General features: G+C 44.2%; 1 protein-coding gene across 3 annotated transcripts in view; it reads left to right on the top strand.

Moving 5' to 3' along the window:
- The window catches only part of REEP1 (receptor accessory protein 1), a 64,595-nt gene that overhangs the window by 33,896 nt on the left and 9,589 nt on the right, over positions 1-21,110 (top strand). For 2 of the 3 annotated variants that reach the window (XM_056489450.1, XM_056489451.1), the window contains exons 6-7: positions 11,887-12,055; positions 16,939-16,974. In XM_056489450.1, the coding sequence (XP_056345425.1) occupies positions 11,887-12,055; positions 16,939-16,974 (205 nt within the window). Of the gene's footprint in view, positions 1-6,058; positions 6,110-11,886; positions 12,056-16,938; positions 16,975-21,110 lie in introns of all 3 variants that reach the window. The other variant, XM_056489449.1, reaches the window with a different exon arrangement.

The raw sequence follows: 21,110 nt of genomic DNA, 5'->3' as shown, positions 1-21,110 counted from the left end.
TGTGCCTTGCTCATGGGATCATAAAGATGTGCTAAACTGAAAAATTGTCTCCCTTTTCTCTGCCTAGCATTGTGCAGACTATATTGTTGGGCCTATCTTCTCCTGAACTGTTGTTCTTCAGTAGTTCTTCAGTGTTGTTCTTCTAACCCAGGGACTGTGAGATAAACCAAATCTGGACTGAAACCTGGGATAAATGTGGAACTAGGGCAGTGCTGTGCATTGTATGCCCAATGAAATAACAAGAATCATTTCTATGATTATTTCAGGACACTTAACAGTTTTGCTGCTACCATGTAAGCCTGAAGAAGTCACATAAATAGACTCTAGGAATGCTAGTTTTGCCAGCACTGCCTTTGCTCTGAGCCCCTTCCTACAGTCTGTGCTGCAGACTGTCTGTGCTAGAGCTGTTTTTAGGACACAGTGAGAAACTATGTGTGAATCCCAAAGGAATTCTGGCTCCTGTCTAGGTTGCTCCTGAATATGAGAAGCTCAACAGTAACCTAAACCCACAGTGCCAACCTGTTCCTCCATCAGGACTGCAACAGTGTCTGCATCAGCTGTTCAAGTGGAATGAACAGCCAGCACCACAGTTCTCCTTCCCCCTGTTCCACTTTTCTGGTGTTTTTCTCAAGAATCTCTCTGCCTTGAAATGTGGCACCAGTGGCAATGGGGAAAAGAGGGAAGAGTCTCCACAGTACAAGGAAGCTGTTGTTTTTCATAGTTGATGAAACTTCTCATTCAGTGGTGGAAGAAAACAACTCTGTGACCTGTGTGGTATTATTGTACTGCACATCTGCCAACACAACTTGAGGGAAAACTGATAAGATATTGCAGCCTGTAAATGGGCCTGAGGAGTCTTTCCTAGACATTACTTTGAGGAGGGAAAAATGATTTGTTAATAAGATTGAGAGGTTGTTATTGAATAGATTGGTAGATTTTTACAACGAAGCAAGGACTGTTCAAGTATTTTCTTCAGCCTTGACATTTAAATCACTCTGAATGTATGAGGGAAAAATAGGACCCCTGGCTTCCTTCACTGCTTTGGCTTGAGGCCTCCAGCAAGTTGCTTGTTTCTGTGAGCCTCAGGGTGCAGATCCAACAGAGTGTGAGCCCATCTGACAGCTCTCCTCCTCCAAAATGAGGTAGTTCTCCAGCTCCCAGTGTGCACCAGCATTTTGGACCTCCTCAGGTTATCTCTAATTTATCAGAAGGTTAATCCTGAAAGAAAAAGAGAGGGGTATGTTATTTTGAGCCCACAAATGTATCTTGAGTGCCTGAACCAACATAAGAAAAGGGATCAAACTGCATTGTGAGGAGTATGCCTAGAGGAAAGCAAAGTAAGATCATCCTTTTCTGGTCTTGGGAAGCAGACAGATGAGCTGTGCTGTTGATGGAACTACATCCAACCATTCCCAGTGTAATATCCAGGAATGGTTGAAGCAGCTCCTGTCCCTTGCCCTTCAGAGACGGAATGTGCTGCTGTTCTGGCAGGGAGAGCTGCCCAGTGTGAATTACAGCCTGGTGTGCTGCAGGGGACAAGGGCTGAGCTGGGGCTCCTCAGGCATTCAGGAGTTGTTTCCCAGAGAGGAGTGATACAATAGGCAGGGGTGGGAGCTGTTTGTGCTGCCCTGGTTTTCAGCTGCTGTCTACTACATGTCAACACCCTTACTTGCTCACTAGAGAAGGTATAACTGAGCCAGATTATCCTGTGTGAGAGATGTTTATATGACTAATTATCTGGAAAACACTTTGAGCAGACAGATGCCAGACCAGACTGCAGTGCTGTCCTTAGGGGGAAGTTTCCAGGGAAGGAGGAAAGAGAATACTATTTCTAAGGTTTATCATGGCTTTCCCAGTGCCAAGATTTAAGGGTATCCAGCTAGTCTGTGATAAGCGTTGAGTGTAGATGGGGGAACTGAGCTGTTCATTTGGTTTCAGCCTTTAAAGGATTGTGTTAAAATTGGAACCTATAGAGATGATGATTTATTCAGAAGCACTGAGCTCCTGCAGCTTCCATGGAAAACATGGCTTTTGCCAGCAAGTGAATGTGAGGATTATTTACTGCTTCACCTCACTAGGTGAGGAAAAGATGCTTTTGTCTGCAGAAATGGACCCTCAGACTTTGCAAATCACCTTCATGTAGTGGCAATACACAGTGAGCTGCTGGGCTGAAAAGGGACTCTGTACTGCTTTCAGTAAATTGGCTGAAATCTAAAGGCTCCTATACCTGGAGAACGTCTCATGCTGTGCTTAGCCCTGTCCTCTGTGTCTGAGCTGTAATCCATCATGGTCTTTTGTCTTTCATGATAAGATCTTTGGACAAAGTCCATCTTTTAATTCTTTTCATCCATCATATTTTTTTAATCCATTCTTTTTGTCCATGATATTTTTAATCCATCCTGTTTATCCATCATCTTTTTATTCGTGCAGAACAATGTGTCTGGCATTCTGATCACCATTTGTGTGTGACAGGCTGCTCCTTATATATTTACTGCAGGCTAAAATGCTGCAAGCTGTGCACAGCCACACCTTCATCATTTCTGATCCCCTGTCCATTTTCCCTTTTCTGTCTTAAATATCCTATAGTTTCAGTTAGCCACAGGCTTGTCCTTCCCCCTCCTCCTGCTCCCTGCCCCTGCTCTGTTTTGTTTTGAAGCCACAGTTGTGCTAATGCTGGCACAAACCTGTGCCAGTTCATTTCACAAGCTGAGGAGCTGTCAGTGTCCCAGGCACCCCAGGTCTGCCCAGCTGGCTCACTTGGGTGTTTTCTCTCTCTCCAGAGAGTCTATTTTTGATGCTCACTGGGCAAACAGAATGTTGGATATCTGGTTTATTGCCCCTGCTGTGTGCTCATCACAGATCTTTTCCCTGCCCCCAGCAGCTCACATCCCCACCAGGGAGCATTAATCTCATTTGGGGCACTAATCCTGTCCTCATCACTTGGTGATTTTGTCACATGTGGTGACTTCAAGTGGGTCAGTCCTAAGTGGTAAGATTAAATGACCAGGCAATAAATCCTGCTGCTCTTTGTGTGTTTTCAATTAGTTCCAGTTAATTCAGCCATTTCTGTTCCTGAAGAGCCCTGGGCACTGACCACCACCATCTTTCCAGCTCACATTGATGGAGTGACAACAAGTGGAAAAGGAGCTTGCTTTTGGGTCACAGCAGAAGGGAGCAGCAGCAGCAGGGCTATTACAGCCCCAGTCAGGGGCTGCAGCAAGGCTTGGTCAGGCAGTGCATCCATCAGATGGATCCTGGGCATGAGTGGGCTTTTCATTGCCACCAAGGCTTCAGTGTAAGCAGCTGGGACACACATGGCTGCAGCAAGGAGAGGCTCCAGTGGCTTGGAAGCAGCACCTGCCTTTTCCAGCACTCTTGTATGTACTCCCTTGCTGTCACCACACTCCCAGCACTTATCCTTCACCTTTCAACCTGAGCCTCCTACCTCCTGCTGCTTTGCCATGTCCCTACTCCCTAACTCTCCTACCCCTGCTTGGTTTCCCAGAAGCCTGCCCAGCCCTGCCATTGCCTCCTGTCTTTCTACAACCCACACATCACCAGTTTTACACTCTCCCCCGGCTCTCTCACTCTCTCTTTCAAGCTCCTGGGTTTCTCAGATCCTGTTTGGATGCATCATTATTCCCCACCCTGAACAAACCAATTCTGCCAAACAGACCCACATCTTTCCCCACCTGAAGACAAATCCTGCTCCCAGCCACTTAACCATCCCCAATTTGCAGCCTCAACTCTGCTTTTCAAAGGAGATTTGGAGAAAACATCCCACTGCCAACAGATCAGTGTACTCCAGAAGTTTCTGATGATGTACGTTCCCCTGCCTTTCCCCTGCCCTTCTGTAGGTAAGGTGGCAGAGCATCTGGTGCTGTGGCCCATTGCATCCCTGCTTCTATGCAGGGGAGTGGTGCTGGCAGTGGGCACAGAGCCTTGGCAGGAGAAGATAAATGAGGTGGAGGGAGCAGGCACACATGACTGGTGTCAGTGAAAAGCCCATTTGTGCCTAATAAGTCTGAGAAACAGTCCAGGAGCCTTTCATGCGTGGGGAAATCAGAGCCAGCAGTCACTGTGTGTATCACTCAGAGGAGCAGGCATGCAGACAGGCAGCAGGGTTTTCAGCATCTGCATCCACCTGCTCAAACAGTGCTCAGCACTGCAGCCTCAGCAGCTCCCAAACACCTGTCTGGGCTGGCATTTCTACTCTATTAATTTCTGTTTCCACCTTTGGGCTCGCCTTCCCCTAGAGGGTTATAGTTTTATTACCTTAAGGCTCCTTAGCCCAAGAAATTTATCAGGAAGTTTTTCAGTACATTTGCTATTTTTTAACCCAGCACACTGGGAGGGAAATGCTGGTGATGACTTAGGCTTTATCCTCTTTAGACAAACAGCACCTTTTCATTAATTTCTAGTATCCAGCTGGTGTAGCCAGTGCAACTGTTTGAAAATCAATATTTAGATCCCTAATTTACCTTGCAATTTTAAACCTATTTACTGTGGAAACTGGGAGAAAAATACTTGTGTGGGAGAGATATGCTGGCTTTCATGGCATAACAATGGAAAACTGCACTTCTGCTTGAACTGGGAGAGGGAGACAGGGGATGGGGAGCATCCCTTCCCTTAAGATGCTTGATAAAGCCTCTTTGTAATGATTAGATCCTGCTGCTCAGAGGGAGAGTGCTCCTTTGCTGAACAGACATATGGGAGCACAGTTCTGGCCAATCTGCTTAGCACCATATCTGTGATGGCCACATCATGTGCCCTCATCAGTAACATGGCCTAGAGCTGCAGAGGTCAGGAGTGATTTAGAGTTCACAGCTTGAGAAGCCTTTGGGGACACTTTGCTGTTATCTCAGAAGGGCTGATCTTGTTGATTTTGAAAATAGCTTCTTTTAAAGAATCTCCATTTGGGATCCAAAATCCAAGATCTTGGAGATGTTTTATGTCAATAAAGAGGAACAACAAATTGCTTTCTTAAAGCATATGTTAGCATGCCACTGATTGCAGTACTTTGTGAAGTAATCTTGTCACGTGTGATGCATCTTTTATTCAGAAGCCTTTAAGAATCTGTTTTTCACCAATCTATAGAATCCCAATGCTCTTTGAGTTACAATCCAGTAACTCTTTCCAGTTTCTCTTTCGTGTTGGCTTTTTGGGTTAGTGTCTCCAACAAGCAGACAACACTCACTGAATGCACAGGACAGCAGAACAAAAAAAAATAAATTTATACAGAGAGACTAGTGTGGGAAAAACAATAACAAATAGTTCCCTGGAGAGGAAATTAACTGCACAAACAAAAAGGGTGGATGAAATTATGTTTCCACCATCAACAATAATGTCAGCTGGTTTCCCTTTCAGTCTTTATTGCTGTCTGACATTTCCAAACAGGTAGCTCTTCCAGCCTAGGCATGGCACGCAGGCCCTGGCCATAAATAAGGATATTGCTTGTAGGATATTTGTGTTCATATGGTGGCAGAAGCAATTTACTCCTTCACTCATGCCTGTGCTCAGACCATAAAGCTGATGGTTTTGCTCAGGTTTGCTGCCTGCAGCCAGACATAAGGAAGCTTCTGTGTGTAAACTCCTGCTCACTGCTGTGAGCAATTTCCCACTTTCACCCTACTGCTCAGGAGAACTGTCAGTCCCCAGGACTAAAATGACTGCCACGTGTCCCTCACATAATCCTGTGCCTAAATTAGTCATTAGGCCTGACACTGGGGATTTCTCCAGTGGGAAGCATCAATCAAGTGCAAGGAGTGGAGTAGCAAGCCCATTGTGTTTATAATTTTAAAAAGATGTGTTAGGTGACACCTTGTCAGCTGGGGTTATGGAGTGGTTTCTCCATCTCTCTGGGGAAGCTGAGGAAGGGACAACCTATGTTCAGAGGTGTAGTCCACAGGTGGGTGCCCCTGCTTTTTATGTGAGTCCCTGCACATGGTGCCCAGTGTCATGCTCATTTCTCACCTCAGTTACTTATGCTTCAAATAGATCTTATTCTCAAAGCTTTTATGTGTGTTGCCACAATGGCTCTCTTTTTTCCCTTTGCTAGGTATCTCAGCTACTCCATTTACACTTGTATTTGGACCAGAAAAAAGGGCAGGTAATCTGCTGAGTGCTTTTACTAACCCCTAACTAATGTCTGCTCCCTGTTAGATTAGCTGTTAGACTAGTTTGAGCTGTTTTCAGCTGAGATTGGTCTGTGGCCAAATGCTGTCTGCTCTGCTTCCAGTGAGTAGATCCTGCGTGCTGAGCTTTAAAAGCCTGTCCTTGATCCCATCAGCAAATTGCCTTCCAAGTCCTCTGCTGGCAGTCAAAGAGACTCCAGCTCCAGGCAGGGAGCTTTGTACAAGGAACACTCATTTAACTGGGCTGATTGCTGCTTCACTGGCCAAGCTGCTGTGTTTGCTGTTGTGTTCTCACTAATGGATGAAGGGAGCCTCTCTCCCTCTGCTGTGATCCCTGTGAGGATGGTTGGGGTTGCAGTGGAGCTTTTGAAGGATCTCTTGGGACTGGGGCAGTCCTGCTGGCACCATAGCCAGAAGTGACATCCTGGAAATGTGCACCACTCCTGGTAGTGGACACTGGCAGGATGGAGGCTGCAACGTGCATGCAGACATCTGTGGAGGAGAACTACTAACCACAGCTCCAGCAAAAAGAGAGGAGAACATTAACAGATTGAGTATTGTGCTGGGAGTGTGCTGAGTGTGACTCAGTGTTCCCTTGCTTGTCCATTAACTGCTGATCCTAAGAGGCAAAAGGCCAGGAGGTGCCATCCTGCATTAACACTGATTGTATTAAAAGCTTCTCTTTTGTGACTTGGCAGTTTTGGGTTCCTGATTTGTCATGCTGTGTCATAGTTTCCACAGCTGCAAAATGGAATTTGTAGGTATTAGAGATGTTTTGAAGCCTAAATAATGTTTACAGAATTCTTTCATATTTTCAGACTGAAGGAAGGATAAAATCTAGACACTGTTATTTGTTTATATTTAGATCATATTCAATGGGACAGTTCTATAAATTGCAGATTTTTAAATTATATGCTTAATTTTATTTCCTTTAGCTTTAGCTACCTACATGTGTGAAGTATTTATAAAAAATAATTCCATTGAATATAAACCAAATTTTCCCAGACTCCTAAATGCATCTCCCTCTAAAAAGTCTTAATTCAAATGGGAATGCAGAGACTGATTATAAAGTGGTAACAGAAATTAAGACAGTTCCAGCTCTTTCTGATGGAGTGCCTTTTACAGTGCTTGTCACAATGCAGATTTCAGTTTTTTGAAAGTATTTTTGATCCTTCCAGGCAAATACTGGTTGCATCAGTGTTTGTGCTCTGGACCCAGAGAGGCTGATGTTTTTTTCTTGGGATGATGATGGTGATATCTGCAACATGAAGAGGAAGGCAATGTGCACGTTGCTGGCTCTGGAAGTTCAGTATTTTAATACAGTTTTATCATATTCTTTAAAGCAAAAAGGAGGGAATGTGTGAGATGTGGGTGAGGAAGGAATGTCTATACTACAGCTGTCATTTTGACCAAATCAGGCTGATATACTTAAATTAGTTTTACATTAATTGCTATGCCACGTGGATGGGAGCTTTAACTTCACTTAGAATCACAAATGAGCTTCTGCAGCTTGTCTTGATGGCCAGTGCCCTCATACTGTTGGTGCAGTCATGAATCTAAACAAGGTTGATACCAAGTGATAGCAGTCACTGGGCAGTGATATCAGCATGTCCTTTTCAGTTTTGTCTTTTATCCTATTCAGTAGCACTGAGCCCTGGCTCTTCCCTGTAAAAAGAGAACTTGTGAGGTTGGTAGATCCTGGGGGAAGAAGAGGCAAAGGGGGCCTCAAGAGCTCCACTTTCAGTTTGTGCTGTACCTTCATCTATCAGATGAATTAGGGGACTGATGCACTGTAGGGATCAGGGAATAGAGAGACATCTGTTCCCACCTGTGGCTCCCAAAACCTCACTGTCTGGCAAACTCTCTGTAAAATCAGAAGTGCCATACCCACAGGGATGGTCCATGTCTTAAGAGAAGCTGGATGAGAAGCTGAGACCAGGCAGGGAGTCTTGTGCTGAGGGAAATAAGGCACAGTTTCCCAGCACCATTTCATGCTTGTGTCCTCTGACATCCCAAGAACACAGGTCCCACACTGCCAGCACAATCATGCTGGCAATTGCTGGTGTTCAGTGAGGAGGAGAGAGAGGTGGTGTCATCCTCAGTCCCACACCCACCCAGTCACAATTTTCAGAAGGCTGTGTAATAACATTGAGCTGTTTCTCTGCTGACACAGTGAAATGTGTTACTACAGCTACTGTCATGATGTTACTGCTGTCACACTCTCTGGGATAAAACTCACCCAAATCTGTGCTGCAAACATGCCTCTGGCCTGCAGTGCAGGCATAGCTTCAGGACCTGGATCCTCTCTCTGTGCTGAAATTCCTGGGATATCTCTCGTGTCTATAGCAGTTGGAAGAGCATCTGCATGATCATGGCCACAAAAGTAAACAAAAATCCCCCAAACAGCTGCTCTTCATCTTCCACATGATTGTTTTAACAAAACAAAGTCCAAAACATGTGCTGTGCTAAATCTGTTCTGTTGAGAAATAAAGCTATTAACTTGTTATTTTCTTTTGCTTATAAATGATAAGGCTTTTTGTGGAATAATAAGCATTATATCTGAATAAATTGTTTCTAAAACACAGCTCTGCAAACCCTAACCATGGTGGCTTTTCAAATGTTTGTGATTTTATATACACCAGCTGCTTATGTGACAGGTTGGTAAACAATATTTTCCATTTTACTCTGAAACCATCCCCATTCTGTGGTAATTTCTGTCACATTTCTATTTGGGGTCAAGTAAAAATGTAGTAACTAGGAAAGAACTGTGAGTGTTACAGTGTATTCTAGGAGCAAGTAAATCAAGTCTATCCCTACAAAGGCCAAAGAAACTGGAAAGGAAAGAAATGGAACTCTGCAGGTTTTCACAGGTGTTCAGTGCCTTCACTCAGGCCTTTGCTGTTCTTGCCATTTCTGATATTTGGAAAAATTGTTTCATAGAATGGTAGGAACAGTAACAGTAATATTTTGCTATTACCTGTTTTATAAACAGTCTTTATTTTTGCTGTTAGAAACTCAAGTAAAATTGAAGCAAAAATTAGGAAAAGGCAATTTTAGTTCTTTTTTCCTGGAGAAAGTCAAGTTGTTTAGCTCAGCTGTTTCAGTCTGTGCTCAAGGTTCTGCATTACAAGCTGATGTAACAGACCCACAGATGACAGGCACATATCAAGTCCCTGTTTCAAAGCTCTCTCTGAGGCTTTTGATCATTCTGTGCTGCTATATCACAAGGTGCAGTGCAAGAATATTAACACATCTTCTTCATTTTCAATGTGTTGGTGTCATCTTCCCTGCCAGGTTGGTCTGACACATGAATTTCATCTCTAACCTGACTCATGTCCACATACATAGATTGCTGGCTGGAATGAAATGGAATTTGGGTTAGCTGGCTGAGCAGAGCAGCTGGGGGGGAGGTTAAAAGCCTGAGCCCTGCTGCCACTTGAGCTGGGTGTGAGGGAGGAATACAGCACTCAAGTTACAGTTCAGCAGTTGCTAACCCTCTGGCTTTGCTGGCCCAGTCATCCTGCAGTAGCAACATATTATTTAATGGTCATCTTGCTCTCACTGGAGATCTGTCTGTTGTAATCAGGCTGCAGGGTAGGATATCTTGTGTTGGCTTTGAATCAGTCACTGAGGATGGGATATCTGTGCAGGAATTCAGTGCAAGTTCCAAAACCCATCCAGAACTGCACTGAGCTCTGGGCAGCTGAGATCTCACCCAGCTGACCATCCATGCAAGGCAGCCACAGTTACCAGCCCAGTAACATTTGCAGAGTAAATGCAGCTTACACTGGTCCAAGAGGATTAACTGGAGATGCCTCTTGGAGTGAGAACATACCCCAAGAGTGGCTCAGCCACTGGCAGGAGTAGCCAAAATTTAGGCACCAGCACTTATGCCAAGCTGTAGAATGTGAGAGCAGAGGTTTGAGTTTAGCAAAATATAAGTTCTAAAGACTCCACTCCACTGCCATGCATATAAAATCATCAACATGTCTTTGTATATAAGCAAAGAAACCCCATTGCTTTAAAATACTTTCAAAAGCAGACTAGGCTAGTGGAAAATAACAAAGTAAGTCTGCTGCTTCTCTGTAATAGTCTGCAGGAAAGCTAAATGTGGAGTTGAGAAGGAAGTTTGAATTCATTTTTCTTGTACAAAAAGCTTCAGGCTGAAAAGTTGGAGGTTACTGGTCTGTCACTTTTCTTGAATGTAAAAAGTGCAGACTGTCACAGTGGCTGTAGGTATAAGCACCTGATGCCCTCTCTACTTGCAGACCCAAAAGTAAGATGCTGAGGAATTTGTAATGAAGTAGAGGCACTGATTTTCCTTTACTGTGCATGCAGAATTTCTGAAGTGGTGTTGATAAATCAGTAGGTAGATTATTGCTTTGCCTTCCCAATGGATCAATGCCAGTGCATAGGGGACAGGAGTGTTGCCTCACAGCTTTAGCAAGGAATGTGGCCAGTCTTGCCTTGGATTGCAGCTGTTCAGGATGAGTCCTTTCTCTCTGCCAGGCCAGCACCAGAGTGAGCTCTCCACTGGCCTTGAGCTGCACCCTGGGTCAGGATACTCAAAACTGCAGCCCAGGAGGGAGCAGTGACATGTCCTTGTCCAGCCCCAGCCTAAGTCCTCTGGCAGCAGTCAGGCTGTGCTGCTTGGACAAACACAAGTCTAGATGAAAGTGGTGGCTGAATTGCTACAGGTTGTCTTATCTTTTTGTTAAACAGGACAATATTTACTGTCTGTTATTTGCCTTCTTTCTGATTTCATCTCAGTCAAAGCATCCATTGAGTTTTTCCTAATTTACAGTTGCAGAAAGAATGTTAGACTCAGGCTCTATGTATTTGCTTCAGTATTTTTTTCAAGACTATGTGCTATAAAGTATCTTTAAGATCCTCCCCCCTCAATAAAATGTTAAAACATGAATGTAATTTTTACCAAAATTTTTATGCAATTTATATTCTGAATGTATTTAATGTAGCTTAAAGTATGAATGTCATTAATGTAGCTCAAAAATTCTATGATTCTGTATGGATTTAATTTTCTAGTGTTCCTACTTTATGGCTGTGGTATAGTATGAGGGTTACAGAATACTTACAGTCAAGCTTTTGATGGGATGCAGTTTTAATGGAAAGTGCCATTTAACCAATACATCCTTTACAGTTACATTCCTTTCACCAAGGAATATCTTTATTGTCAGATTAAGAATTAGTGTAAATAAAGAAACAAAAATATTAGTTTATTTCTTCCTTAAGCTGAGTGAAAAAAACGTTGTATTTCTTGGAATGTAATAATATAGTTTTATTACTTTAAATTTTCTGTGTTCTGGAAATGTTGTGTATTGCTGAGAATGGCTGGGTGATATCATCACAGATAATTAACTTTAAAAGGGAGTTATTTTGATGCAGGCCATTTAACTGTGAATCTGAAGCCAAGCATCTCACTCATTCCTAGTGAAGAAAAGTACCTACTAGAAAGATACAACAACATCCTGCTCCTTTCCATGTGGCCAAGGCTGCTCAGATCACTGCAATGAAGAATCAGAGATGTCTGAATCAGATCATAGAACCACTCCAAAAGGAAGAGCCAAGAGAGGGAATGATGCTTTTAGCAACACATTTTTGTCATCTCTAGGTTACTGGACCATACAGTTTTTTCCTCTTCTTATTGTCGTGGTGGATTTCAATGAACAAGAGAGAAAAAAAGTCTCAAAATGTTGGATCTAACTTTGTGTTACTTACTCACTTGTTTACTCAGGGACAGGGAGCCCTGTCTGAGAGACTGCGGAGCTTCAGCATGCAGGACCTCTCGACAATCCGCGGAGACAGCAGCAGCACCGTTCCTCCCTCGGTCACTGTACGGACAGGTAGCAAACAGAGCCACCCAAAACCATCCAGAAGTGCATCAGAAGGCACTGGCAGCTCAGGTAAGTGCCAGTGTTATTTTCAGTGTTGTGCTGTCTGGAATATCACACCGTTCAATGAAGTCATGCCCTTGGCAGGAACAGAGGGAAACAGACACTGCAGGCAGCACATACCAGAATTCCCAGGACACTGACATGCTGTTGAGTCCCTTGGCACTTAGGAGAAAAAAACAGTGTCATCATTTGATGGTTACTATTCCTGGCTGGTACCAAGGATGGGACTTGAGAGTGCAGAGAAGCCAGACTCAGTCTCTGCAAACTGAGCTGGAAAGTTGGGATGAGGGCTGCAAGCCATGCTGAAAAAGCTGTGTCTAAGGACAATGGTTTGTTTTCTAATTCTGAAAGAGCAAAGGGAAGAATTATCATGCTGTAAATAAGATCCATTCCTGAGGATTCAGTTAAAAAAATTTATTTCAAGCTTGATTAAAATATTTTTGAGTCCAAATCCAAAACATTTCATTGGAGATAGCTCTGCAGATTAGATCTCAAAAATTGAGACATGGAGGGTTATCCCAAGCAGGTGGTTCCATATGGCTTCTAGGATTCCCACACACCACCAAAGATAACTCAACTCCAGTGCTGTGAAGAGAAGCCACACAAAGTTGCAAGCGTGTTGCACTTTGTAGCTTGTGAAACATATGCTGGCAAATCAGAAATTCAGCAGTTTCAACTTGTGTGTGCTGAGGTCTGTGCAAACACTTGCAGTGTTTCAAGCCTGGGTAGCTGCTACCCCTTCTAATTTGCCTTAGTTTTGGAGTGGTATTGGAAATGTCTCATCTCAACCTTCCTAAAGGGCATTCTTCAAGCCTCTTACAAATTCTGTGAATCAGACTTCCCCTTTTTTTAACATTATATGTTGAATACATTTTCTTTATGGGTAAACTGAAATGTTGAACTGAAACATCTCACCCTTTCCTTTTGCAAGAGTTTTATTCTTGGTGTTTTAAGAGAAACCTTAAAATAGGGGTATAATGACTCCCAAAACAAAATCTAAGGTTTTATATAATTCAGAGAAGGCTTATGTTGATTGTCCTTGACTGCTGCCAGCTTGAATTGTGCCTGCTCCTTGATCTCTTTGTGGCCACACTAATTGAGGGAATTAGCTGAGGGCTGGGCTTAAAGGTTATGCTCACAGTGAAGAACACAGAGCCATGTTCTTACCTGGTGTTTTCTTTGACTGAAAAGACAGCAGAGTTCAGTTTCTGAGGGGTGATAGCCTTGCTATTAAAGAATTTTAGATTAAGCCTCAAGAAAGAAAAGCACACCAAGAGCACCATTGCTTTTTGATGAGAGCTCTGAAACTCATATTGTTAGAATTAAGGTATAGATGGAACAATGATGTCTGAACATGAAAATGCATGTTAATTAAATTAGCCAATAAAAGCTAAACCCCTGTTATCACATAGGACCTGTCATGGAGGATGCTGAGAGCTGGCCCCACTTGGGTCTGCTGTAAATACCAGCTAGAAGTGGTGGCCCCTTCCTCAGGCACTGATCTTTGCTCTTTTATGCTGAAGAGAGTTTCTTTGGGTTTTATATTATTGCTGTTATTATTTTCATTATCATTATGTTATCAGGGGAACTTTGCTTGCAGCTGATGCCTAGCATCCCTGGAAATGTCCAAAGCCAGACTGGATGAGGCTCAGAGGAACCTGATGAGATGATCTTCAAGTCCCTTCCAACACACACCATGCTGTGATTCTATTAGCCCATACAGATTATGATCTGTTTTGGTGATAAAGTGATGAAACAGCCCAGCTCTGACTACTCAAGCTGTCCAGTAGTAGGGAGCTGTGAGCTCAGAGGAAGAAATCCTGATTTTGATGTTTTCAAAAAATACTTCCTTGTACTATTTTTAAGGGATTATTTTTGGTTTGAGCCAATGTGCCAATCTGCCTTATTGGAAACCTCCAAGATCTCTGTTTTGGGAGACTTTCAGGGATATATGAGATCAAGAGGCCAGGAACTGGAAGCTCCTCAAGCCAGCTTTGCTGAAGAGCAAATGGTGTGTGGAAGCATACTCTGACCTAGACCAGTGAGGCAAAGAGAAGAGAGGGCTCTTCAGGTTGAGCTTAGAGTTGTTTATATGGCTCCCATTCCCTGAACAATGGGAACACAGCCAGACCTGGTGTGGCACTTAGTGTTGCTGGTTTCAATCCTGTTGTGTGACCGTGCTTAAGAGCAGATGTGATATCTGAAAGAAAGTGATTTGGAAAGACAGGGGGCATAGAGAAAGGTCTGTTGTCTTTCCTATACAGAAGGGAGTGCTAAAATTCAGTTTTGTTGGTATTAAACCCCCCAGCCCTCCTGTGAGCACCAACAGCAGCTCAGGTTCTGGTTTCACAACTCTTGGGCATGTTTCCAAGCCCACTGAAGCATGTGAAAAGGCTCTCCTGACACCAGTGGGCTGTAGGACCAGGCTACACAAACACCCAGCCTGATTTGTTTCCACTGTTGTTATTTTTGTAATATGAATGGTGCTGCTTAGATGGATTTGTGATTCTTTGAATCCCCTCTTGACACAAAGTACTGTGTGAAGAGCTTGGCATTTTGTGATGATCTCATGCAGATACAGCAAAGGTTTTTTTTTTGCCTGCTGAAGAGTGTCTTGTGAGGCCGGAAAATAGAATAAGCAGGAGTTGCTTTTGAGACAAGGGGAATTGCTCCTTTTTTCTATCCTTTTCTACTTTTTTCTCCCCTCTACCACTTGCTGTCTTTGCTGCCTTTCAGTGGTGCCTGTCCATTGTGCAGTTCTGCTGTGAGGATTGTCTTTCTGCAGGAGTGGCACTGCTGAGCACACAGTGGGTGTGTTCACACTCATCCCACACAAAGACCCTTCTCCTCCTCCTCACACCCAGTCAAAAACCACACCCAGCTGCCATGAAGAGGCAGAGGCTGCTTTGCCATGATTTGTGGGTGGCTGCTGACCCCACAAACAGCACATCCTGTGAGGCACCAGCTCCAGGGAAATGTGCACATCTTCCTTTGATGGGCACCAAGGACACACAATGATCCCCTTCCTCCACCACCTCTTCATCTTCACTTCACTCTCTGTTCAGCATTTCTCAGTTTATTGTCCTTGGCACCCAGATGATGGACTGTGACATTTTACTTCGATGCCCATTCCAACCTGTCTTTTTTCCACAGGCAGAACTGCCTCTTTCCTTTGGGAACTGTAAATGTCATGTGGCTATGCATTGTTACGGAAAACTGTAAATTCCAGAACAGTATCTCCAAATATTTTTCAAGGGAATCCTGTTGTTCTGGCAGCTGTCTAGTAACAATCCACATACAGACTTGTCTTTATTAACAGGAGCTTTTGCACTTCTTAACCTTACAGAATGGCCTTACTTTGTGTTGCATCACAGGACAGTCAGTGTCCAGAGCTGATGCTGCCTGGGGCAGAGGGTCACAAACAATGGAGCCCCCTCTGTATTACCCAAACCCAGTTCTTTCTGCTTAAGCTTGTCCCAGGCTAAGATCATTCTTATCTGGAATGATTTCAAAGCAGAAATGGACAATGTGCTTTCTGATACTCTCCATTCCTCGGAGCAGGAGAGAATCAAAGCTGGTTTTTTGGTCTTGTGCTGAAGGACCAAAGGCTTTGCAGTACAGAACAAAGGCAGGGGAACATCAGCAGTCAGGATGTGTTTGGGTATTCAGTCAACCAGAAAGGTGTGTGAGAACAAGCCAGATATATGTTATCTGATCTCCAAGAGATAAAACTGTGATCAGCTTCTTTCTGTGTAAAATCAGAGGCTGAACCCACAGCAGATCTCTTGAGGAAGCCCATAGTTTCACAGCAGCATCCAGTCAATATGAGGCAGCACTCCCACTGAAAGGGTATAACCCAGCTGCTTGCCTCTGGCCCATCTGTCTTTTCCTTTGGATACATTTAAATCTTATTTTTACATGCTGACCCCAGTCAAGGGATTGGTTCAAGTTAAATGCCATCCCTTGCTTCCAGGTTGCTCTTGATCCTCAAGTCAATAGAGAGCTGAAGCACAGACATCAGCAATGGGACAAGGAAGGTGGAGGCCAGAGTGCAAGGGACAGTAGAACATCTGCTTTAAATAGTGCTGCTTTAAGATGACTGTGAAACTATGGAAGAATTTCCAGTGTCTCCAGTGCAGGACAATCATAAACACAAAGATCAAGCCTTTTTCTTCTTCAAAAATTTTCTTTAATGTCATTGATGCCACTGTGAGCGTTGAATTGAAGTACTCAAACTGGAAATTTAGGCTGTTTCCTGGAACACAAACTGTGCTCAAGATGAAACTGTAAACTTCACACATTCATGAGCAGTTATGAATCACCTGCTTTCACTGAAGAGTGCAATGCAATTCCCTTGGTTGCTTTCATTCTTATGGCTATTCCATCAGGATATGAATTCCTGAAGGACCCTCCTGGTTTAGGAAGATCAGGGATGTGTGGATAGTTTTCTTTAGAAGCTGTATGAGTGGTTGCAGCAGCCAGACTTCTCCCACAAGAATTCTAAAAAAGAATTCTGGGAAAAATCCAGGCACAGAGCCTTACAAATTGCAGTATTGCACCCTGTGTTTGTTTTCATACAGCCTTTTGCACTGGGTTATGCATCCATGCTCCCATTGCTTATCCACACTACCAGGTCCCTCCAGTCAGGAGTTACTTCTGTTCAGTGGTGTGAGAACAGCAGCAGGTTAGTACCTAACCCCATCCTTAACACCCACATGGACACAGCCTGGGATGAGGCACATTCCTGACTCTGTGCTCCATGCTGCTCAGTGGAGACACTCATCTCCCTGTGCACACCAGGGCCTTGAAGTCCACTTCAAAATGATTCCAAGTGTTTTCTAAGAGTGAGTGGCTTCACCTGATGAGTTCCTAATGCTCAGCTCCTCTTCCAGTGTGCACGTGTTGCTCGGTATGCCGACTCCTCAGAGGTGAGTGCTGGATCTCCTGTGTCCTGGTATCCATGCATCCCTTTTGGGCATGGCTGCATTCCCCAGCCTGGCTTGCTTCTGATGCTCTTGCTCACTGGGTTTCCTAACACCAGGGGACAAAGCAGGGGAAGCCAGTCTGTGAGCGGGTTTGGGAGCTGTGTGTGTGCTGGTGGCAAGAATCGCAGTGCTTCTCACCCTACTGACCTGTGTTACCCAAGGATGGGGACTTTTCCCTGGAGAAGAACTTCATTCCTTTCTCTTCTGGAGTGTGTGCCATGTCCTTGCTGTGCAGTGTAACTCCTCTGCCCCATGTCCCCCAGTGCTGGTGTAAATCCACTGGGAATGCAGCAAGAGCAAAACCTCGTCCCTCCCAGCCCTGTTTTGCTGTGTTCCCTAAGGATTGGCACATGTTTCTCCGTTGGTGGAGAGGGTATTTGTGTTTGAGTGAACAGGGTATGTAGCAAAGCCCAGCAGCAGACTCTGGTATAACAAAATAGGCTTGAACTGACTCTCCCTAATTCAGTCTCTGTCAGAAGCACTTTTGAAATCTGTCCCCACTGTCCCCAGCATTTATTGTGTTTACAAATTCGGAGTGCAGTGAATGGTTTAGTTGCTGGTGGTCTTCTCAGTGCTGTGCCAGTTAGCTCGGTTGCTAAGAGCCCAGACATGCCACTTCTGCATTTTTTCCCAGTGACAGATGAAAGGAGTGGGAGAACTCCAATTTGGGCATACCAGAGGATGGGGCTGCCAAGCAGCTTGTCTGGGGAGAAAAAAGAAATACAGACTGGCAGTGTCTCATGTTGGTGGCAGCAAAAGACCTTTGTAACTCCTTTTCTTCTCATCTCATATGCTTTGTGTTTATTTTGCTCATGAATCAACATGGAGACAGCAGCAGGACTAAAGGATGACAGTGCTGCCACCATGCTGCCGCCACCTGTGCCTTCCCACAGCCCTGCACCTGGTGCCAGAGCCCTGGGCAGTGCTGGTGCTTGGGGGCTCCAGCCTGACACAGCCTCCCTGCACCCTGTGTGGGTGGCAAGCCCACCCTCACATTTGGTTTGTTACACTTCCTTTCCTGGGTGAGTGTGCCATTGGGCAGGACAAGGAAGCATGTTTAAGGTGGTATCTGTTGAAACAACCATGAAACACTTGGTTGTTTCAACAGATACCAGGGCATTTTATTAGAACCCTTCTAATTTTAGCCTAAACCTATTTTATGGATTTGACTTCAAAGTGTTATTTATAAAAAGAATCACTGAATCCTTATGCGCTTAACAGTCATGAGGTAATCTTAGGAAAGTCATTTAATGATGCTAAAGCAGCAATCAGTCCAACATGTTTATGAATTGGGCCCAAAGTAATTTTGAACTTGTTGAAATTGTGTACCCTGGCTTGTTTTACTATTCCTGCCCCCTCTCCAACATAATCCAGTCCCTTAGTCCATGTCAATAGGGACGTGCCGAGGCTCTGTGTCATAGAGGGTTCATTCTGCTTCCACAGGCTGCCCTTTCTCTGTCTCCAAGGCAATAGATGCATTAATGCACTCTCAGACAGTGGCCTGCCATTAAAATGCTCCTTTGTAAGTGCATCTTTGGTAGCTTGGAGAGCTGACTATGTCATGTGAACATTTTTCAGTGCCACGAAAAGCTGGAGGAAGAAAGAATCTAATTTTGTTTAGCTAGGACTAAGTTGCCTTGAGCTGTTGGCACTCATCTTTTCTTGGTGCAAACTTTAGTGTAGCAAATTTCAGAGTCCCATCATTAACAGTACTTATTTTCAAGGAGTTTATAATCTAAATGGGGAGATAGTCAATCTTTCCTCAAGCAGGGATTTTAAAGGCTGCTTTAGAGCCTTGGTGCAGTCTTTTTGGCAGGAGCAGTTGCCTTAATGCTCTTGCAGGTCACACTCAATTATTTCCCTGTCTGACTCACAGAAACCTCCACAGCTCTTAGGAGAGCACAGGCTGGTGGAGCAAAAGTCCAAGCATTCTTCTCCCTAGGTGATATCCTGAGAGAAAGTATCATGAGGCTGAGGGCTGCAGGTGCCATGGAGTGTGCATTTCTGCAGAGCCTGAAGGCCAGGCTGAGCACAGCCTGAGCCCCCTGGAGCTGCTCCTGCCAGCAGTGGTGGAGGGCTGGGTGCTGATGGGCTCCTGTGTTCTGAGCAGGACTGTCCCTGCCAGCAGTGCTGGGCTGGGTGCTGATGGGCTCCTGTGTTCTGGAGCAGGACTGTCCCTGCCAGCAGGGCTGGGCTGGGTGCTGATGGGCTCCTGTGTTCTGAGCAGGACTGTCCCTGCCAGCAGTGCTGGGCTGGGTGCTGATGGGCTCCTCTGAGCAGGACTGTTCTGTCAGCAGTGGTGGGTTTCTCTGTGCTGAAGCTGTTGGCTCCACAGGAAAGCCTTTTCCTGCCCAGTTGGATCTGCACATGACAAAGCATTGATGCAATTCAGGACATTCATCCTGCTCTGCCCTGGGCAGCTTCACTAAAGTACAAGCCTGTTTGACAGATGTACTCCAGCACATCTTTTTGACAGCTCCTGTGCCAGCTCCTCTTGCTTTTGTTCAGGGCCAGGCCTTTGCTGGTAGAACTCCTTCCAGGTCTTTACCCGAGTTTCTGATTTATCTCCTTTGTGCTCTGTGGAAAGTCAGGCTGCAGCATTCAGGAGCAATGGTACAATTATGTAAGAGATATTTTTCCCTTTCAGAGAGGACAGAGTGAAAATCTCCAGGGATATCTGTTTGTCTTTTGGCAGTGCCTGGCAAATGCTTAAATGCTGTTTGATATTAAACAATCTTGCTTGGGACTGGCATTTAAGAAGTAACAAAATTAAGTTTGGTGGTGTTTTCTCAACCAATGTCTCTTAGGTGCTGTTGCAAAGACCTGGGGCATGGTTGAGACGGAGAAACCATTTTAATTCTTGTTGAGAATAAATATATCTATCATGAATTGAAGGATCAGCTGTATGTCAGGAGAATTGTTGGGACTGCAAGTATTTGAGGGGGCATTTAACACTAAAATGCTGATCAGAAGCCTTAGGCAGTGTAAGAAATGTGCAGGGACATTAGTGATGAATGGGTCTGGTTTTGGTGTGCACTGCAGGGCTGTGCTCCACGAGGTGACAGATGACACACAACCAGCAGTGCAGCTCACCAAGGACCTCGATGAGACATCCACTTAATTGTGCTTTAAACAAATCACCTTATTGGTCTGTTAGCTGAATCCAACCCCTTCTGTGTGGTATGCTAAAAAGTGCACATGAGTTATTACAGTGGAAAGTGCTTTAAAAACACTAATTGACTTTGTGTCAAGTGGGCTGATTGCACATCTCTGAACTAATTCAATTAAATGGTATAGGTGGTTTTATTTTGGTTCTTGGCCAGGTTTGCTTCCAGCTCTCATTCGGGGGATTATTTTTTAACCATATTGAGCTTAAAGAACAAACAACAATTTTCTGTTGCTCTAGGCATTTTGTTCCTTAAAATTTCCCTTTACTAAATACTGAAACAAATTTTTACAGGGCTCGTTTGCATTACTTTGCACTGGTATTTCTGAATACAAATTTGTGATTTTCTTTCTGAGAATTAAAATTAGTTTCATTTATTTTGATTATTTCAGGGAAGAAAAAAAATTCACGGGAAATCAGTTGTTTTAAAGTACATTTGCATTTTACCAGCAGAAACTTAAAGCATTAATTGTTGTTTAATAAACTCCAGCTGAATTACAGATATGATAAAAGCAAAGATGAATATGTCTGTGTTCTGAAACAGTGGTACTTCCCCCTCTGCACCCAAATGTTTTCTCCTAACAGTTTATTCTTTCTTTTTCTCTATGTAAATATTATGGGACTCTGATGTAAGTGTTACAGATTGCATGAATTTTCCTCTGAGGTGTTTGGAATAGACTAGCACTTAACAACTCACGCTTTTGTGGGATGTGTTTTCATTAACGGATGACTCTGTTGATGTGATTAGGCTTGTTTGCTTTGGTTGCATTTGACTCCAGCTTTGGAAAGGATGTCTGACTCTGTTTGGTGGCCCCTGCGCAGTGTGTGCTGTTGTAGTTGGCTGCTCCTAACTCCTTGGTTTGGCAATGAAAACTGCTGGGGAAGTACAGGACTTGGGTCAATGTCTTTTGGA

Source organism: Oenanthe melanoleuca, chromosome 4 (assembly GCF_029582105.1).
Source record: "Oenanthe melanoleuca isolate GR-GAL-2019-014 chromosome 4, OMel1.0, whole genome shotgun sequence".
Taxonomy (NCBI): domain Eukaryota; kingdom Metazoa; phylum Chordata; class Aves; order Passeriformes; family Muscicapidae; genus Oenanthe; species Oenanthe melanoleuca.
This window is presented reverse-complemented; position numbering and strand designations above follow the sequence as displayed.